Source organism: Ammospiza caudacuta, chromosome 16, assembly GCF_027887145.1.
Source record: "Ammospiza caudacuta isolate bAmmCau1 chromosome 16, bAmmCau1.pri, whole genome shotgun sequence".
In the NCBI taxonomy this organism is placed as follows: domain Eukaryota; kingdom Metazoa; phylum Chordata; class Aves; order Passeriformes; family Passerellidae; genus Ammospiza; species Ammospiza caudacuta.
The window spans coordinates 4189758-4209772 of NC_080608.1; the positions used below are offsets into that span (position 1 = coordinate 4189758).

The window sequence follows — 20015 nt, forward strand, 5'->3', positions numbered from 1 at the left end:
GGCGGGGGGGGCGCGCCCCGCTCCATCCCCGCTCCGCGCTCGGCAGCGGCGGCAGCGCTGCTCCGGCACGGCACGGCTCGGCTCGGCTCAGCACAGCTACAGCACAGCTCGGCACGGCCCCGGCACTGCCCGCGGCGGGGGCGGGCCCGCGGCGGAGGGGTCGCTGCGAAGCCCCGGCCGTGCCCTCCGCGGGTTACCTGCCCGGCCCAGGTGGGGCGGTGCAGAGCGGAGGAGGCTGTTTTGGAGGTTGCCGCCGCTCCTGATGGATGTTTTGTGTGTGTTTGCCTCCGCTCCCGGCTTCTCTTTCATCTGAGGACGCATCTGGCTCGAGCTCTGTTAAACTATCTGCCTTCTGGTACCGTTCGTAGATAACAGAAAGAAACCTGAGCCCGAAAGGCAATTCCCCACCTTCTTCCACCTAACGTGACCTTCTCGGGAGCCTTTGAAGCTTTGCTGGTGCTCCGGCGATGATGGCCGTGGTGGGTTCCCTTGGGCTGTACTAAGAGCCTCTTGTTTTCTTTTCCCTTTTTTCTTAGAGGCATTTCATCTTTAAGGGCCGGCTGCTCTCGCTCACTTTTTATACCCACCGAAGCCATCGAGCACCATGTTGTCTGGTGGGAGAAGTGCGTTTCTGTGCCTTGGAACCATCCTGAGCTTTTGGAGCTCCGCGAGTTGGATGCCTGTTGGAGGATGCCCGCATAAGTGTACGTGTATCGCTTCCAACGTGGATTGTCATGGACTGGGACTCAAAACTGTGCCGAGGGACATTCCCAGGAACGCGGAGAGACTGTAAGTAAAACCGCTAAGGGCTTCTCGAGCGCTTGTAGCAACACCTGGGACGAGTTTCCCAACACCTGCCTATCAGTGCAGAGCGCTCGGTAACAGGAGTTTCAGCAATCCAGCACGGATTAATGTTTTCAGGAGGAAAGGGGAGGAGCTTTTCGGGACTCGCAGCGCTCCTGCCGCTGTGCCTTTGTACAGACGATGGGTTCCAGAGTTTCTCGGGAACTTTCAGCTGCCGCCTGATCGGGTTGTGCAGTGACTTGCTTGAAATGGAGTTCGGAGCTGTACCTGGAGTGCTCCCGGCTGTAATCGCTGTCAGTGCAAACACCGGTTTAATATGCAATTAGAAACCTGGATGTTTTCACCTGGCGGCTGGTAGCGGTTTCTCCTTACTTTCTCAGCATGGTGATTTCATCATCATGGCAAAGCGGCTGCTTCCATAAACTAATTCAAACGGAGAAGTCACATTAAACAGCCTCTAATTTCTATTTTAAACTGCTGCGGGGAAGCAGGGTATTCAATTTTTAATCTGCCTCAGGGTTTATGATAGCAACGTAACGCTGTGGGGAGCACGGAGAATAATGAATGTGCTCGTAGCAAATCCCCCGTATTGCAAGTTCTCGGGAGTTTTTTAGCTGACTGTTTTTTTTTTTACTCGCTCAGTGAGTTCCTAGGGAGAAAGCTGAAAGCAAAGTTGAGTTCTCTGATAGAGTTCTGGCACTCGCTCGGTGCAGGGGACGGCGTCTCTGACGTGCCTTAATGCATAGCAGATGGCACAACTCGGAGTGCCCGGTGCGAGATAGGGACACGGCCGGGGGGGAAAATGTTAGAGGGACACAGCTAGGGAGGGGTGTTAGAGGGATATGTCTATGGGGGAATGTTAGAGGGACAGGTCCACGGAGGGGTGTTAGAGGGATATGTCTATGGGGGAATGTTAGAGGGACAGGTCCACGGAGGGGTGTTAGAGGGATATGTCTATGGGGGAATGTTAGAGGGACAGGTCCACGGAGGGGTGTTAGAGGGATATGTCTATGGGGGGAATGTTAGAGGGACAGGTCCACGGAGGGGTGTTAGAGGGATATGTCTATGGGGGGGATGCTAGAGGGACATGTCCAGGGAGGGGGATGCTAGAGGGACAGGTCTAGGGGGAAATATTAGAGGGACACATTCATTGCAGGGGAGGTGTCAGAGGGACACATCCAGGGGGGAATGTTAAAGGGACATATCCAGGGAGGGATGTTAAAGGGACATGTCTAGGGGGGGATGTTAGAGGGACATGTCTATGGGGGGGATGTTAAAGGGGACCTTCTTGGAGGGAATTTTAAAGGGACACATTCATTAATGTTAGAGGGACAGGTCTAGGGGGGAGTGTTAAAGGGACACGTTCATTCCAGGGGGGAATGTTAAAGGGACATGTCCAGTGGGGGAATGTCAGAGGGACAGGTCCAGGGAGCAATGTTAAAGGGACACACACGTTTATTCCAGGGGGGAATATTAAGGGCACATGTCCAGGGAGAGGGGTGTTAAAGGGACATATCTGTGGGGGGGAATGTCAGAGGGACAGGTCCAGGGAGGGGTGTTAGAGGGACACGTCCGGGGGCGAATGTTAAAGGATACGTTCATTCCAGGGGGGAATGTTAAAGGGACGTGTCTATGGTGGGGGCAGAATGTTAAAGGGACATGTCTATGGGGGGGAATGTTAACCAGGGAGGGGTGTTTAAGGGACACGTCTGGGAGGGCATGTTAGAGGGAGACGTTCATTCCAGCGGGGAATGTTAAAGGGATGTGTCCAGGGAGAGGGGTGTTAAAGGGACATGTCTATGTGGATAAGGTTAAAGAAACACGTTCAAGGAGGGATGTTAAGGCTCCGTGTCCCGGGAGATGTTAATGGAGCCCCGGCCGGGCTCCGCAGCGCTCTGCTCCGGGGTGACCCCAGGAGAGCGCACTCGGCTGTGCCTCCTGTGGGTTAGCCCTGACTTCAAATGTTTTTGAACTTGTAAGCAAATGCTGTAGATTGTATGGCCTGACTTCCTGTTTTATTTCCTTCTGGGTCATAGACTTGGGGAAACTTCAAATTCTCAGGCAGCTTTTCCTCCGAGGAAGAAAGGGGGATGAGGTTACTAAGCAAACAAAGTTTGTGTGCAAAGAGCACTCCTAAAGGCTAAGTTCTGTCCCAGAATGAAATTTTATAGAATGCTTGGCTGTTTCTAAATGCATTTTATAGTGCTGAGAGCTCTTAAATGATAGCAATGTGCAGCTTTCTTACTACACTATTCTACAACCTTTAATGTTTTGTGGCCATATCAGCTCTCCTTTAACCTCAGCTGTGTGAGCAATAGCTTTCAGATGTCAATGCTAGAGAAAGCTGAATTCTGTGCCTGAAACTGTGTGCTCTAAAATTGGTGGGTAGCAAGCTGGCATTTCAGAGCCAAAAAAACCCCAAATCTGGAACAACAAACCCCACAACAAGGCAGAACCAGGGGAGCATGCCAAGAATGTGTGATAACACGGGTGGTGTGTGTGCTTCGCTGGTGAGGCGTGTGAATGGCTTAAAGAGTTAAAGGCTGGAATTAATCTTTTAAATTGCAGGTTAAAGTGATTCACAAGCACAAGGTTAGTTGGCCACCTGAGAACCATTTCATAAATGGTAATTTGTTGTAGCTGGAGTTTCAGGGGGGCTGGATTCATGTTGTTGCTGGGTTTCATTTGTGAGAATGAACATCTCTGTGAGGTTCACTTCCCTTGCCTGCTGCAGGAAGCTGAGCCAGAAGAAGAAGGCTCTTGGCCTTGGCAGGCTAAGTGTTAAAAAGAATGAAAGAGAGCATAATCATTGTCTTGGTCTTGTTCTTTTTGGTGTTATTTACAGATTTATATTTTAGATTAATGGCTGCGAAAAGAACAATAGTAGCGATTTCACAATATTCAGTTTGAACATTTAACCTCAGAGATACCACCACTGATAAATGTGAAATGTAGCTGTGTTGGATGGTTTGTTTGGGGTTTCTTTACATATATAAATAGTGTATTGTTGGATCACTTAGTGGCTGAAACCTTGTGGAAATAGGATACAGAAGGTCATGTGGTAACACTTTAATCTGTATTTTAAATACTGTTTTCAGTTTTCATTTCTGTCAGTCCATTGTGAGCCTCTCACTGCTTTTGTGGCGTTCACCAGCATCTTCATTACAACTGTTTTAAAGCTTGTATCAGTTTCTTCAAATCTAGATTCCTACTAATTGCACCAACTTGGGCTTTCTGATGTAAGCAGTAGAGAGAAAAAGACTGAGTGTAAATTCTGCTCATAGGTGAAACGTCAGTCAGCCACAGGATATATCAGAGTATCTCATTCTGCCCTGTGCTCCCCAGCAACCTGTAACTATTTATGACATAACAGTGGGTTGATGTGTAATCTTCTTACTTGTATGTTTAGCATGTAAATAAGACCAAATTGATCATATCTGAAATCACAAAAATATTTTTAATCTTGGAGAAATGTTTATATGTTGGGAAAATAATTTTAACAAGTTTCTTGGTGGCCACACACGAAGTTCCTTTTTAAACTGTTGTGCTCTGGAAAGGCATTTATTTCTCTCTGCATTCTCATGAGCTAAAAATTCCACATACCTGTTCAAGTTGGAAACTTTTTGCTTTAATTAGTAAAAGATCTAATGGCAGCACTTAAAATATTTTGCCACCGAGCTTGTAGAGTTATGTTTGGAGAAATGTTACAGATTGTTTGGGCTAATGGAGCCAAGTTAAATATTATTCAAATTTGTGTTAATATGAAACCCAGGAAAACTGAAAATATGACATTAAGGAAACAATGGGAAATATCTTTAGGGGGAAAAGAATTTTTTATTGAGCAGTTCTGCTAAATGAACTAGCTTTGATTACTGATTTTTCATGAGGAATGAGCTGCATGCTTGATTTCTTTTTTTTCCCTGAACACTTTGAAGGTTTGTAGGTTTATAGCTGTGATTTCTACCTTGAAGGAAATCCACAGATTAACACTGATCACAGAAACAGAGTTATAAAGCAATCCTATACTTCTATTTTTAACTTTTATGCAGACTGATCTCTAATAGTAACTTTGCAAATATAGCAAGTAGTGTTAGGTTTGTGCTGCAGTTTTTACCTTGTGATTACATTTTATGAAAGTCTTCTAATTGTGTGGTTGAGGTGGAAGCTTTGGTTCACCTCTCATGAAGAGCTAAAAAGAGGTGAAAACTGTCCTGCTGCACAGTGAAATTACTCAATCTGGAGAAAATAAATGGTGAAGCAAATGCTTGTCACTTACAGGAGCAACTTCCAATTATGCTTTTTCTGGAGAAGGGATGCTCAGGATAGGCATCATATTCCATATTTACAATATTTCCTCATATTGCAGAGTGTGATGCTCTACAGGGGTCCTTGAGCAGGATGGCAGAGCTGCCCTCGGGGTTGTTGTTGGTATTTACTGATCCCTTCCACACTTGTGAGCAGCTCAGCACCTCATCAAAAATAGAAGTTGACGGAATTTTTGTGTTTTGGAGAGAAGCTGGTAATTCATTAGGTAAATTCTGGAGTGGGCACAGCAATTCTTATATTTGAGCTGGGCAACTGATGAGACATTTTGACCTAATAAAGGAACAAAATTTAAGGATATCCATGAGAATTCCAAATATTTTACCTTTCTGAAATGTTCCTTAGGATTGCTCCATCAAACTCCCATGATCAGAGTTTCCTTAGTGGTGCTTCACTTCTCAGATGTGATTATTTACATAATTTCCTTCATTGGAATGCTTTCTATATATGTACAATATCATACATGTAGCTCTTTATAGCACTTCGTAACGCTGATAGGCATCATCTTAATTTGAGATGATGCCTAAATGTAGTGAGCAGATCAAAGCCTGACAGCTGAGTTGAGTTTTTCAGCTCTGAAGGGAACCAGTGATTCTGAGGAAGTGCTCAGAATCTTCTGGGTCAGTGTCTGCCTCCTGCTTGAATGTGAAGCTTGAGCCTTTGTGAATTTGCTCCCATTCATGCCTGGTTATCTCCCTGTCTGCTAGCAGCACATTACATATGTATAAAAGCTTATTTGGGGAATTTAACCATGTTTGAGTTCCTGATGAGTTTGTTTGGTGGCTTAGGCTCTTGTTTAATTGATGGCTCTCCTGTGTTAGTCATTGCTTTGTTTTGCCTTTCATTTGAAGGATTCTTTACCTTGCTAAATTGATAAAGCTTGCAGGACTAATCTGTTCTGTGCTTTGTCTGAGCAGCTAAATTGAGTGTGTCCACATTTAGGTGCAATTTAGAAGCTTAGTCATCTGCTTACTCCTGAGTTTTCATGTGGTCTGGGGTTTCTGTTACACAAATATATTATTATGGTGGTTTTGGCCTAGGTGCATGGGGCTGCTGAAGCTGCACTGGCTTGTAATAAGTCTTCAACTTCCTCAATTCTGTCTCCAAATTAAATCTAAGCTCCTGTCTTGAATGCTTCCATATCCCTGCAAAAGGAGATGTTAAACACATGCAAATATAATTATGTGACACTTACACTGACATTCTGCTTTTCTAGAGTTCTTCCCACTGGGGATTACCACTCATTTGTTTGTAGTAATTGTCTCCAAAACCTTGCATGGAGCATTTTTCAGATATTTTTTCCTTAGGTCATGTGTCAGCAAGTGGATGTACATGGCTTTAACTTGGAAAATTTGCTCTTGGAGGGACTGATCCTGGGAAAACCCCACTGAATTCTGTGATTTTATGGGGAAAAATCCCTTTCTTAATGTAACTGTGACTAGCAGTGCTTGAATGGCACAGACCTGGGTAGGATCAGTCTGCTGCTATTAAATCTGTGACATGGTTTTGAAGTGATGGGAGCAGGAAGGAGGATGGAATTAGCTGCTGTAAATTGGTAGCTGCAGAAGCAAGCAGTGGCCATTGTCATGTTGCCTGTATTTATTTGCACAAATTTGGATTAGATTTTGAGATGAAAGAGACCTGGCTACTTCCTGCAGGACCTTTTAATGAGCTTCTCTGAGACTATTTACTTTTATTCATATTCTTACTTTTGCAGCTGAGTATTGATTCATGCAAAGGAATTAGGCCAAAGGAAAATTGCCCCTCTGAAGGGCAGCTGTTGTCTTTTTGGAAGTCCTGAAATCCAGATGATGATTTTTTTTTTTTATACCCCTGGAATTTGTGCACTGTATGGGTTGGGGGAAGCATGTGGCCAAAAATGAAGGTGCAGCTTACCTGTAGGGATGTGAGGCCAATAAAAAAAGTAAATCCTGATAATCCTTTATTGGCACTGCAGTTGTATTAAACTCCTTGTGTTTTACACTGTCATTTGACCTTTACAGTGAGAACTACCTGTCATCTTTTGCCATGTCACTGCCAGGTACAAACATTTCCAGGCACGTTGAAAGCAAAAGTAGCTTGTCCTGCATGGACATTGACTGTATTTGTTGTATATTTGTTGTCTTGTGTTTTCAAGAGTATTTAGGCTACTCCTCAACCTCCATAGAGAGAGAAAAATGATTTTTTCACAGAAATCTTGCAAGATGTTTGGGGATAATGATAATAGGGGGAAAGGACTTGGCTCTAATGAGGGTATTCAGTGAAAAATTTCAGTGATTGCATGTAAAGAAGTGAGTTTGTGCAACCAGGATGTGTTCCTTCCCAGGAGCTCACACCCCAAATGACTTGAAGCTTCGTTTTCCCAAAACCCTTGATAAAGGTTGTGTTGCTGGATTTCCCACAGTGTGGAGCACCTGTAGGAATGAATCCCCTCACACATCTTGAGATCCCACAGCTCTCTAAAGGGATTTCCCTTTTCCTTTTGGGCTTATTGTCCATCCTGCAGGGCAAAACATGGAGGAGGAGACACAGAAGTTCCTAACTTCAGGTGAGGAATGAAGATAAGTTTGGGGAGCAAATCCTAAGTGAACCTCAAGGGGCAAAGCTTTTCTGAGAAGAATGATGCTGGCAACATGATGGAGGATGGCTGACTGCAAGGGATATGGGGTAGAGGTTCCTTCAGGGGATTGTCTGTCTGTCCGTCCTGTTACAGGGGTGTAGCTGGAGCAGCGGTGTTCAGAAAATGTTATAATAGTTTTATGCATAGTTTAATACTAGTTTATAATAGTTTGATTCCCTGTCCTCTTGTGAGGTCTGAGGGTCAGGCTGGTGGAAATGTGCCTCCTGTCCTTGGCTCCTTTCTGCTCTGGAGTCACAGAAAGCTTCCAGAAGTTCTCACTGACTTTATTCTCATTGCTTTATCATGACACAGTGTGGATTTTGATCTAGCGCTGCTCTGGTGGCTCCCGTCTCTCTTATGTTCTCCAACAATTTGCCAATATCAAAGCAATATCAATTTTACTTTTTTGTTTGTTGTGTAAGTTATATTTAGGGTAAGAAAAGGCTGGGTTCCAGTCATGTTTGGGTTGCAATATGGCCCAGGCTCTGTTTTCAGTATTTTTCAAGTCTTTTCTCCAGAGATCTGTAATGCTTTATTTCCAAGTCTGTTTTCAGTGTTTTCTAGTCAGGCATATCATCATTTAAGATCTTGAATGGATCTTGTCAATAGCAAGAACTGCTTCTTCCCCCTTAGCAAATGCCTTGTGAGCACCTGACAGTTTGTCTAATGGCATTAAACACATCAGAGATAGGGCAGCAGGTCTGTGCTCTGTACTCAATAAATCTGAGATTGAGTTGAAGGCCATCTCCACAGAAAAAGGAATTTAAGAGGCTGATTCTTACCTCTGCCAGTTATTTTCAGCTTTTTTTTCCCCCTGAAACTGAATCTGGTCTGTCAGTTGTCTCTGTCAGAATAAATTTTTGTATTTTGCTTTTACACCATCTGTTTGATGGCTGCAATATATGATTTTAATCTTATGATTGATAGATTTCTGGAGCTTTTAATTAGATTTTTACCTTTCTATTTGTGATCTACTTCTTCTAAGTCCCTAATTTTGTCTCTCAGGTAGAAATGAGACTGTAGCCATTGGTTTAAGTCTCCTTTTCTGTCACTGCTGAAGGAGCATTTACAGGAAAGATGAGTGTGGTTAAAATGAGGCAGAAAGCTCAGTTTTAAAGCTGATCTTGTCTTGAATTTCCATTGATCAGCCTTCAAATCTATCTGAAATTTGCTTCTAAATTAATTATAGAATTGGTGTTCCCATCAGTTCATTTTTACCTGTTTTCCTCAACAGCTGCAGAAATGATTCTTAACTTTCTGTCACAGGGACTCCTCAGGAGACTCCTGTGGGATGCTGTGCCTGCCTTTATTCCTGCTCCAGTGCCTGCAGAGGGATCAGCCTGGTGGAATTAGTGCCAGGGTACTGATACAGCTCTCAAACATCTGTAAATGCTGTTGGAGTGCAGCAGCACTGGGGATTTTGGGACACAAAAATGTATAGCAGATTATATATATTATAATATATATATATAATTTATAGATTTTTGTCCCTGGTGGTGCCTCACTGGCTGCCCTGGTCAGTGTGGTTTGCGGCAGCAGTGCTGGATTTGGGAATTAATTTGAATTAATGTTTTATTTGGGAATTAATTGGAATTAATGTTGTATTTGGGAATTAATTGTTGTGTTTAGGAATTAATTACCCCTGTTCTGTGGTGTGGGGGCACAGTGGTGACATTGTGCTGTCTCTGCATCCCTGCAGCGCCCCACAGCACAGCACACAGGAGCTGCCTGCAGTTTCTCAGGGTGTTTTCTCAGCACCTTGGATTCTGCAGAGACACAGATTGGTGATTCTGTGTCAGCCAGGGCTCCTTGGGAGGGGAGGACAGGCTGCTCTGTTGGTCAAAGATTTGGGGATCAGAAACCCATTTTTAACAGCCTGTCAACATGCCTGTAGAAAATGCAGGGAGGATGGTGCTGAGCTCCATTTCTGATAGATTTATCCTTTTTTTCCTTCCATTCTGATGCTGTTTCTTGATAGGAACAGTCCTTTTTAAAAAAAACAAAAACAACAAAACAGCAAAAACAACAACAAAAAAACACCAAAAAACCAAACAAAACCCCCCCCAAAACAACAATGAAAACCCCAAACAAAAAAACCAACCAAAAAAAATACCCAAAACCAAAGAAACCCCCCAAAAAACCCGAAAATATCAACAAAAAACCAACCCAAAAAAAGCCCCAAAGCCAACAGTTTGTTTTACAAAGCTAAAAATTTCCTGTAATTTTAATTCCATCAGTTAAAATCCCAGAGTGCAAGTTAGGCTGTGTTGGATGGAGGGCAGTGCCTGCTGTACTCACCAGTGCTGTCTCTTCCCTTTGCTCTTTTTTCTTTGCAGGAAATCCCTTGGGAAATCTTTGTTTGCACAGTGCTCAATGTGAAGGGATCTCGAGCTGTTGTGAGGGCACTTTTAGGCATGACAACAGAAATGGTGATAAATTTCACATTAGTGGAGCTGAGGTTCTGATCTCCAAAATCACAGCACAATCAAATGCAGCTTTCAATGTGTCTCCAAACTTTATTTCAAGGGCTGGATTCTGCCAAGGTTGGCAATTTCACGGTGAGGGGAGAGAGGCACAGAATGGAGGGGAAGAGTGTGGAAATCAACTTTCTTGTGAAATGTGTCAGAAGACAAGTATTTTACTATTAGGAAGATAACATTTTGATAGCAGAAGCAAGTGCATGCAAATATTTAGGGGACTATTCCTGAATCCTTGGGCTTTTTTTCTGTTCATCTCTTTCTTTTTCTCCTGTGGCAGGTAAGAATGTGATAATTACTTGTGCAGAATACAAGTGTTAATAGAGTGAGCTATTACTGGTGTACCCAATAAATAATCCTGAAAGTTCCAAAGGATGCCATGAGTTGTGAGCCTTCCTCACTTTCTCAGCTCAGAGTAAAACCAAATATTTTAAGGCAGTTTAGCAAACCTGTCCTATTGAATTGTCATCTCTGCCATTTTCTCTGGGTGTGCACTAGGCAATATTGAGCACTTCTTCAAATGTTTTAGCAGCTTTTAAAGTTGAAATAGTTGGTTTTCTGTCTGCCTAAGAAGGTTTTGGGTGTTAACATTAAATGCAACACCAGTGTCATATGTTGCAGTGTCATATGTTACAAGAGATCTCCCTAAAGAAAAAAATTGACTTGACTTGGAAAAATTTTTTACACAATTTGCCCCAAAATGCAAAATTTTCCAATTCCTAACTCTAGTTTTCCTTTAAAAATCACAAAAGGTTTGTCCAAAAATGGAAGAGTCTTCCTTAGAATTTTAAATTGCGTTCCTTGGGATGTGCTGTCTTATCCAAGGTGAAAGAACAAAGAAATCCTTCACTGTTACCCATTCCCTATGTAAGAATAAAATTAAACTTTACATTAATGATTTTTTCCAATAAGGAAACAGCAAACAGCAGTTTTCCCATTCTCTCTGGGTTAGGACAGAGTGTGTAGCATAAAAAGTTCACATAGCAGATGTGACCAGAGGACATCCAGCCCATTAAAGTAATCCTGCAAATGTATGCACTGCTTGTCCACAGCTATGGAGACAGCAATGTTTAATTAAAGCAGTTGTGTTGTTTAAATATGACTCTGAGAAATTTCAGCAAGGAGAAGATGAGTCCAGTTTGTGTCTTGTGCCTTCCTGTTTGTCCTGGAGCACGTTTTGCCTGGACTTCAGTGGGAACTTAAATTATGGATTTCCTCCAGTTTTGTCTTTTGTCCGTGTGATGGTTTTGTTTGGACTGGGGAGGCATTATGTTAGGGAGGTTTTTTTGAAATGCTGATTTTGGCAAAACCTGGATGAAACATCTTTCTCTGGGGAGGGCAGCACTGGTTGCAGCATCCCTGAGCAACGTGGGAGCCTCTGGGTCACAAACTCATGTGAAGTTGTTGTAGAGTGGTGAGAAATCAGCCTCATCCTCTTGAAGTGGTGGAGCTGGTTGGAGGTGGGGTGTGGAGAGCACAGCTGGGCACAAGAGAGCTCACAGTGAGGCAATTGTGCATTTCTGAAGTGCCTAGGTAAATGCAGCAGGGAGGTTTGCTGGAAACCAGAAAAAAAAAAAGTAAAAAAAAAAAAGATGGAAGGGAAATTCTTGAGCAAAGTGAGCTTGTTTTCCAGAAGTGGAAATAGATACTGAGAAATAAGGCCCTAAGGGAAGGGCTGGCTCTTCAGAGAGATGAAAACACACATCTGGATATAAATTTCTCAGATAAGAATGTGAAAGTGTAGGAAACAGCCCAATGATCCTTTGGAGCTTTGAGTTTTAATAGATAACATGTGAAAAAGCAGCAGAAGATAAGGAGCAGTCAGAAGGGTTTTATGGATTTTTTGGGGGATTGTTTGGCATTGGTTTAGTTTTATGTTCATTTTTTCCCTCTGGAAAGTTTTTTAGCTAATTGCTTATGAAGTTTTTTAGAAGACGAAAATGGATTTTTCCCAGTTAATCCCAGTTAATGTTAACTTCATTTTGTAGAATAGATAATTTCCAAGCTGGTTCTTCCACAGCCCTCATGTGTGCAGCAGGGTTTGTACAAAGTGGTTTTATAAGCACAAGGAGTTTCAGTAACTTGAAACATCAGATTTCTCTGCAAAGGCTGTAGGAAAACTTGAGTTTTGTGTTCATTTAGCAAACACTGTGAAATCAATTCAGCTTTACTGCATCATGCAAAAAACCAAAAGTGGGATGAGGATGGGGGACAAGGAAGGTGGGAATCCACTCAAGAGTGAAGAAAGTTGCTTGTAAACTGGTTGCAACATCTGCTTGCTAACATCAAGTCAATACAACCCTTCCTTCAAAATTCATTTTACATATTAAAACTGTCCTACGCATTTTATTGCAGCATTTTGGCTTCCTCTGCTCCTCAGTGGCCTCTGCAGACACGTTACACTCAGTGTGCTGGTGCTAGGAATGAATAGACTTGGTGAAACTGGATGCTTTTTACATTAAAAAACCCAAAGCCCTGAACAGCAACAAAAAGAAAAACCCCAAACATAAACAGAGATCTCTTACCTTTCCAGGAAAAGATCTGGGAAGGGTTTCTAGTCTGTGCATGTCTGAAAGTGAGCAGGGTGATGAAATCAAGGCTTGGTTTTCATGCCAGGCTTCACTAAAATAATTTGTTTGTTCGTGGGATGTCTTTCCAAATTATCAAGTATTTACAGCAGTGAGGAGCAGGTGTGAAATATTGCAAGTCTGAAATATCAGGTTGTCTGCATTAGTGGAGAACACCCAGACACTGCAGTTTATTCACTGTGATCTGTTCAGTCACACACCACACTTAAATGAAACACAAAATTAAAGCAAAGTGTGTTTTGCTGAACTTTGCAGCGATGCTTTTTGCCCAGATGAGTCCAGAAGTGTCAAACACTGAAGCACATCTCTGTTGATATCCTGATGAGGTTGTCCATGTGGTAACTGAGTGAAAATGTGGCCCAGGGAATGTTTGACCTGGTCTGATTTCTGCCTGAGCTTTGGAGCAGCCCTGAGCTGGGCTGGCCACTGAAATCCCTGTAACAAGGACATGGGAGAAGAGCTGCAGTTGGAGGAGTTAAGTAGGAATGGCTAAACAAGATCAAGAATTGAGAAGAAGTAAAGAAGTGACCTTTTGTGTGTGCAATTGTTAACCTTGGGGTTTAATTTTTAGTATGAATTAAAATGATGCTTGAGCTAATCTGGCACAGAACTGTACTTGCTGTTCTTTGTGATGTGCACATCCTGCCTTCTTCATATTAAACCATATTTCTGTAGCAGCTATATTTTAAAGCATTTTCTATTTTTTATGCTTCATATTTAAAGTTTTCTGCCATTCCCTGAACTCCCCTGAAACAAAAGACAACAAATACTTGTTTTACCTTTTCCTTTGCAGAAAATATGGAATCACTAAGGTTGAAAGGGACTTCATGAGGTCTCCTGGTTCAGGCTCTGCTCAAAGCAGAACATGGAATTCACACAGAATTCAGAACATTCCATCTAGAACATGGAATTCAGACACAAAATGTCTCTTTGGGTCTGCAAAAGCAGAAATTGCCTCCTGTAGTATTTTCACTGACTTTTCCAGTACCAAACTGAGGCTGCTGCTGAGCAGCCTGTCCTTTGCCATTTTGTGCTTTTTAACCTTTCCAAGGCAGGGGTGACATTTGCCTGTGTTGGAGGTGTCAGGGCAAGGCTGGGCTGTATCAGCCTGATCTCTGTCCCTGCAGCTGTGTCCTGTGTTCCTGCAGGCTTGGTCAGGAGCTCTCAAGGGATGTTTGACCTGATCCTCTGCCCTTCTTGGCTGTTCCTCTCCCCTTGGACACCAGAACATGGGAGGCTGTGCTGGTGAGAGCTCTGAGCACCTCAGTCTGTCCCTGAACCATCAAATCTTGTTGGTTATTTTATTACTTTAGTTGAGGTGTTAGGGCATGGGTTGGGCTTGATGTCTTGGAGGTCTCTTCCAACCCAGTCATTCTATGAATTATTTTATAGCTGATGTGTCGCAGACACATTTTATGAAAAATCCTTTCCTTAAGATTTTTTCCTCCTGAGAAGCTGAGAGGCCTCAGGAACAAAATGTAAACAATGGTTATCTGCGGCTGTGGAATGCAACAGGTGCATCTGTGATTGGTGTCATGTGGTTGTTTCTAATTAATGGCCAATCACAGCCAGCTGGCTCAGACAGAGTCTGAGGCAGCTGCCTTTGTTATAATTCCTTTTTTTTTCTATTCTTAGCTTAGCTAGCCTTCTGAGATGAAACTTTTCCTTCTATTCTTTTAGTGTAGTTTAAATGTAATATATATCATAAAACAATAAATCAAGCCTTCTGTAACATGGAGTCAGATCTATGTCTCTTCCCTCATCCTGAGACCCCTGTGAACACGGTCACACTGATGCACTGCTGGGAGCTTTTCTTGGTGACCCTTGCCAGCTTGAGCGCCAGGTGAGCTCTGACTTTGCTTAGACCATCACTGGAGGTTTGGGCAGTGTTGAATTAAATTAAAGAGAGTTTTCCTGCACCCCTGGGTGCTGTCTGTCCTCTCCCTCCTGTGCTGGGGCTCCATGTCTCTCCCTCCTCAGCCCAGGTGTGCTCTGGCACTCAAAGTGCCAGCCCAGCCTCACCCCTCTCATTGCTCCTGCAGTGTCCCTGACTTTCATCAGGCACAGGTGACGCTGCCAGAGCAGATCTGGAGCGCATCAAGAGCAAGTTCAGACTCTGGGGACAGAGGTGAAGGACACAGGAGGGTAAAATGCACTGTTAAACGTTATTCTGTCAGCATAACCATTCCTTGATGTGGGTAATGAAACCTGTACACTCTGATTATTAGACAGGAATTCCTGCAGGCTGAGACAAACATGTATTTCCTTGGAAGAAGCAGAATGCTTGAATTACTCAATCCATTATGCTGCTTTCTGTGGGCCTTGGTGTGACTTCCACTGCAGTCTGCTGTGGGGAATTCAGCCTGGAATTCAACTGCACAAGTTGCAAAAAGTGAAGGGTTTTTTTTTCTCCTGGATATTTCTTAACATTTGTAGTTTGCCAAGGTTTTTTTTTTTTTTTTTTGTATTTTTATAAGGATGAGGGCAGAAGTGTGTTGTCTGCAAGCAGTTCCAGATCATTTGGACGTTTAATGTGTGTTATTAACCCGGCACTGCTGTAATGGGTTTAAGAATGGACAGCTTATTCACTAAATTAGGGCACTTAACCTCCAAGGTCCCTTTTTCTCATTGTTCAGACAGAAAGAAAACAGTCTGACTCATACCTGAAAGTTTTCTCTAATCAGAACAGAGCATCTAACCTTTTTTGAATTAAAAGCTGTTGTGTAGGTGTGTTACAAAACTATGATGGACTGCAGCATGGGGTTTGCACACTCCAACTATTGTGTGGCTGTTTAATTGCTATTTAAATTTTCCTGAGGACTGAAACTATCCAGGGTCGCACACATGGTATCCAACAACTACAGCAGAAATTCAGAAGTGTTGACTAGTGAGTTGGTTGTTACTCTTGTATAAGATATCCACATTGCTGGATCCTAGTGTTGCTGTGTGGATCTGTGCAGTTTTTGTTGCTGAAACTGTGCAGAATATTTGGAAAGCACTGGTGCTTGTGGCAGGGATTGTTTTTTTCTCTCTTAATGCTTCTCCACCTCTGCCTTGTTCTTACTGCAGATCAGGGAAGGGGATCTGTGGTCTCCAAGCTGCTGGTTTGCAGTAGGATCTCCCCTTAACCTCTCTTTAATTTAATTTAATAAACACAGGTGTCTCAGCCTCTATTCAAACATCACCAGACAGATTCTTGAGAGTTTCATTCCTGTCCTGAGAGCCTGCACTGACCCAGCATTGCAGATGGGCTGTCAAAAACCCACAGGGCAAGACAGCAGTGGATTATTCCAAATAATCAACCCCTCAGTCTGTGGTTGAGGTGCCCTTTGCTGCTCCAAGGGCCCCTGCTTGAGTTTTGGGGCACAGTGGGGCTCCAGGAGGATTTGCTGCAAAGCATCTTCCTGCTCATGCCCTTCCCCACCTGGACTGGTTGCATGGGTTTATTCCCTCTCAGGTGGAGGGCTTTCAATATTTTTCTTCTATTGAACAAAATGATGTGAAAGGTTCAGAGAGTGCCAGTCTCTCTAGAGCTCAGTAGAAATAAAAATAAATTCTCATGCTCCTTTGCAAAGTCAGCTGATTATAAGAAAAAAATAACAAGTCCTTATACAACAACAGCAATATATATATTTATATGGTTTATATTGTATATATAAAATATTGTGTATATATAATATATATTTATATACAACAACAATATATATATTTATATGGTATATATTGTATATATATAAAATATTGTGTATATATTTATATATTATATATATTGTGTAAATATTTATATATGTAATTATATAACAATGATAGTACATTTTATCTCTTATAGACGTGATATTACTATTTTTTAAAAAATGGACTTACCTCAGCTGAATATGATTTTGAAGTTTTTTGTCCTTCCTTAGAAGTGATGTTCCTACTTGCCCATGTGATTTGGAAACTAGTGGGATTTGTGTATTTCATAAAACCCAGTCCCAGGAATTCATTTCCTGCATTGCAAAACTGAAGATGAAAATATGTTCAATGTGAAGATATGCAGATTGTGCTGCCAGAGGGCTTCAGGATAGTGTTATAATTGAGCAGTTTATCACAGGAACTTTGAAGTTCTTGGATTGAAGGCAAAAGAGAGAATTGCCAAGTGCTTTCTGTTGGGAATTATGGTCATTTCAGGTTAAGAGGCTGGTGGCAGTTCATACCCATTAAAGAAAATTAGCTACACAGCAGAAATCCTGGAAAATGGTTAAAATAATAAAACAGACACTGGGTGTGTGAGGACTGGAAAGGGCAGCCAGAATCTGCTCTGTGGGTACATTCACACACGGGAGTGCATTTTTGTCCCTTTCCTGGTACTGGTTTTAGCATGAGCCCAAACCAAGAACACAAGCACTCCTAAAGGGGGGAGGCTTTACTGAACCTCCAGCTTTGCCTCCAGCTTTTAACTGTGCTAAAAATCAAGGAGGTTTTCCTCATGGCTTTAAGTTTCTGGAGTGCAAGAGATAGCCAGGTCAAGGGTGGAAAATGCATTGCTGTGGAAAATGCAGGTTTGTTCAGCTCAGGTACTGTTACCTGAGTAAGGGGAAAACAAAGCACAGAAAAACTTGCAGGGGATGACTCAGCTGCCACTCAGGATGCTTTGGGCTGACCAAGTCCTTTAGCAGTGCAATGGCACAGAAAAAGCCTTTTTTTCTCAGGAGTGAGGGCTGCTTCAGGTACTTGGAGGAATTGGGCTAATGAAAAACATCAGCAGCTCCTTAGATCCAGGAATCTGGATTAATTCATTATCACTTGGGTTTTGGCTCCCATGTTTTCAATGTGGATTTGCCATTTAAAATAAACCCTTTGGAATGAGGTACAGATTAATCATAGCAAAGGATGTGTGCTGTCACTTCAAAACAGGTGCTCTTAAGTTTCTTGGGAAATTATTTTTCTTCTGTTCTTCATGAACATTTGGAAGTTGCGTGAGTTGTGTCCCTGGTGAGGTTTGTTTTGATGGGAATTCTAGATGGTGTGTTGGATCCTGACCTGTTTTTAGGGAGAACAAGAGAGGTTTTTATTAGTTCCTAACTTTGTTCTGTGACACACAAATTTTATGCATTCCTTCTTGGAAAATACAAAAAAAATGAGGTGAAGAGAAATTCATCTTCCCTGTAGATTGTGGGGTGTTGGTTGACTCAAGATTCCTTTCACAGTGTTGGGTTCTGGGCTGATTTGTTTGTCCCTACTTTGAACTGGTGTGTGGTAACCACTTTGAAAACGTAGCAGGAACAGAAACTCAACTTTGTGTTTGAGGTTCTGTGCCTAGAAATGAATATTTACCTTACTTAGGAAGCAGCTGGACAGGAAAGAATCCTGGAGCTGTTTAACTTGGGTAAGAGCTGTTTTTTGAAGTGTATGGCAGTTCATTTTTCCTTAAATACAGTTTCCCTACTGCTCTTATTGAATTCTTTGTTGATGTAAATGAAGAAATATCTGAGGACTACAATTAAGTCTGGCGTTCCTTCTCCTTAGATGGCAGGTTATTTTTGTTTTCCATGGGTTTTCATTTTTTGTAATGTTGTCTTGGGTTAAAGACAAATAATATTAATTAGACAATAAATGTATTTGAAAATATTGGCTCTCTAGGATTTATGCTTGTCACTGAAATGCAAAATCAGCTACTGCCATGAAATTACTGGGCATCAAGGATCTTCAGTTTTGTTGTTAGGAATGTCACTGTTTGCTAGATGAGCACCTGAGAATTCTCTGAAATAGAGGCAAATTTACTGGTTTTGAGCAGTTATTGATAATTAATGGCTTTAACCAAGTGCAACAACTGTATTCCTTCTAGAAAGGGAACTAAATTGAGGCAATTTATTTTCTGACCAAAAGGTAACAGAATTGGGCCTGAAGTCTGGCAGTTTTTCAGATAAGAAAAATATAAAAGAAAATAATTTTTTTTAAAAGCACAAAATAGAGCCTTGTCTTAAAGCAATCACAGGATTTGCAGAAAGAACATCAGAATGAGTGTGTTTTGTGTGCCCATGAGCTTGTGCCCATGTATCAGAGGCTGCAGAACCAAACCATTACAGAGCTGTGGAGAGAGAACTGGTTTGTGCTTTAGGAAAAGTCTTCAATTTGGCTTCTCTGTGCCTGGAGAAGAACAACTGGGCAACCAGAGCTGTGAAATGAGCAGCTGATTAAAGGACCGCAAACCTATAGTCTTGAAGATGTTGAAGAATTAAGTTAGGGATTGACCTGGGTGTGTTTAAGATTCACAACTATGATAAGGGCCCAAACTTTATTATCCAATTATCTTGGATATTACAATAGAGAGAGGGTTCAGATGGTAGCAGAACAACCTCTGACTACAATAGGAATTTGCTGCAATCTTGTAGTGTTGCTTTGGATTTTTGCATCCTTGTACATAAGAGGATTTGAACATTGTATAAGGTATTTTGTTTATCTATACCTTCTGAATTATTGAGCTGAAGATTGTGCAAGACTGCAGCATCTGATTGCTGTTGTTATTGGCTCTCCTGTAAGAGCTGCTCTGCTCATTGTGGGGTGCTGGGGTGTCAGATCAGCCCCAGGGAGGGCAGGGAGGCTCCAGGCTGTCCGGGATGAGCAGCTGTGATTGCCAAGGCTGCAGAGCCTGGAAGGCAGAGGCACAAAGTGTGAGGAGACAAGTGGATTGACTTCTCCAGGCATGAACTTCAGCCAGCCCAAGGAAGAGGGTGGGGGCTGAGACAGTCCGGATGTTTTGGAAGAGTTGAGTGGCTGAGCAGAGTAATTATCAACTGAAATTCAAGTGATGTAGCAGAGGAAATCTGTGCACTCCTGGGAATGCTGGTGCTTTAAGACATTGAAAAGTCTGTCTTGAATTCACTTGATTGTCTTTAGAGAAGAATGAAAGATGAAGCAATTCAGAGGAATTGTTGCAATGAAGCAGGATTTGCTCCAGTTGCTCCAAGCATCCCTGTTTGTAATAAGTGTGTGTGTTGTGTGACTCAGTCTTCAGCATCTACAAAATATGTGTTGAATTAAATTGTTATTAGAACATAGCAGGACATGTTTATGAGTAAAGCTCCCTTAATAGCTCATCTGAACTCACTTTCATGATGTCTTGTACCATTCTAGTCCAATTCATGTTTCTATTCTCACTGAAATAATTCCTTCCACGTCTGTTTTCTTAAAGCTACCACTGTAGCTGCACTGTTCTTAGCA

General features: G+C 42.3%; 1 protein-coding gene across 1 annotated transcript in view; it reads left to right on the plus strand.

The window, feature by feature from the left end:
* Positions 1-579: 579 nt before the first annotated feature.
* The window catches only part of SLIT3 (slit guidance ligand 3), a 487105-nt gene continuing 467669 nt past the window's right edge, over positions 580-20015 (plus strand). Inside the window, exon 1 of the mRNA XM_058815569.1 lies at positions 580-789. Coding sequence (XP_058671552.1) covers positions 605-789 — 185 coding nt within the window. The 5' untranslated portion in view covers positions 580-604. The remainder of the gene's footprint in view (positions 790-20015) is intronic.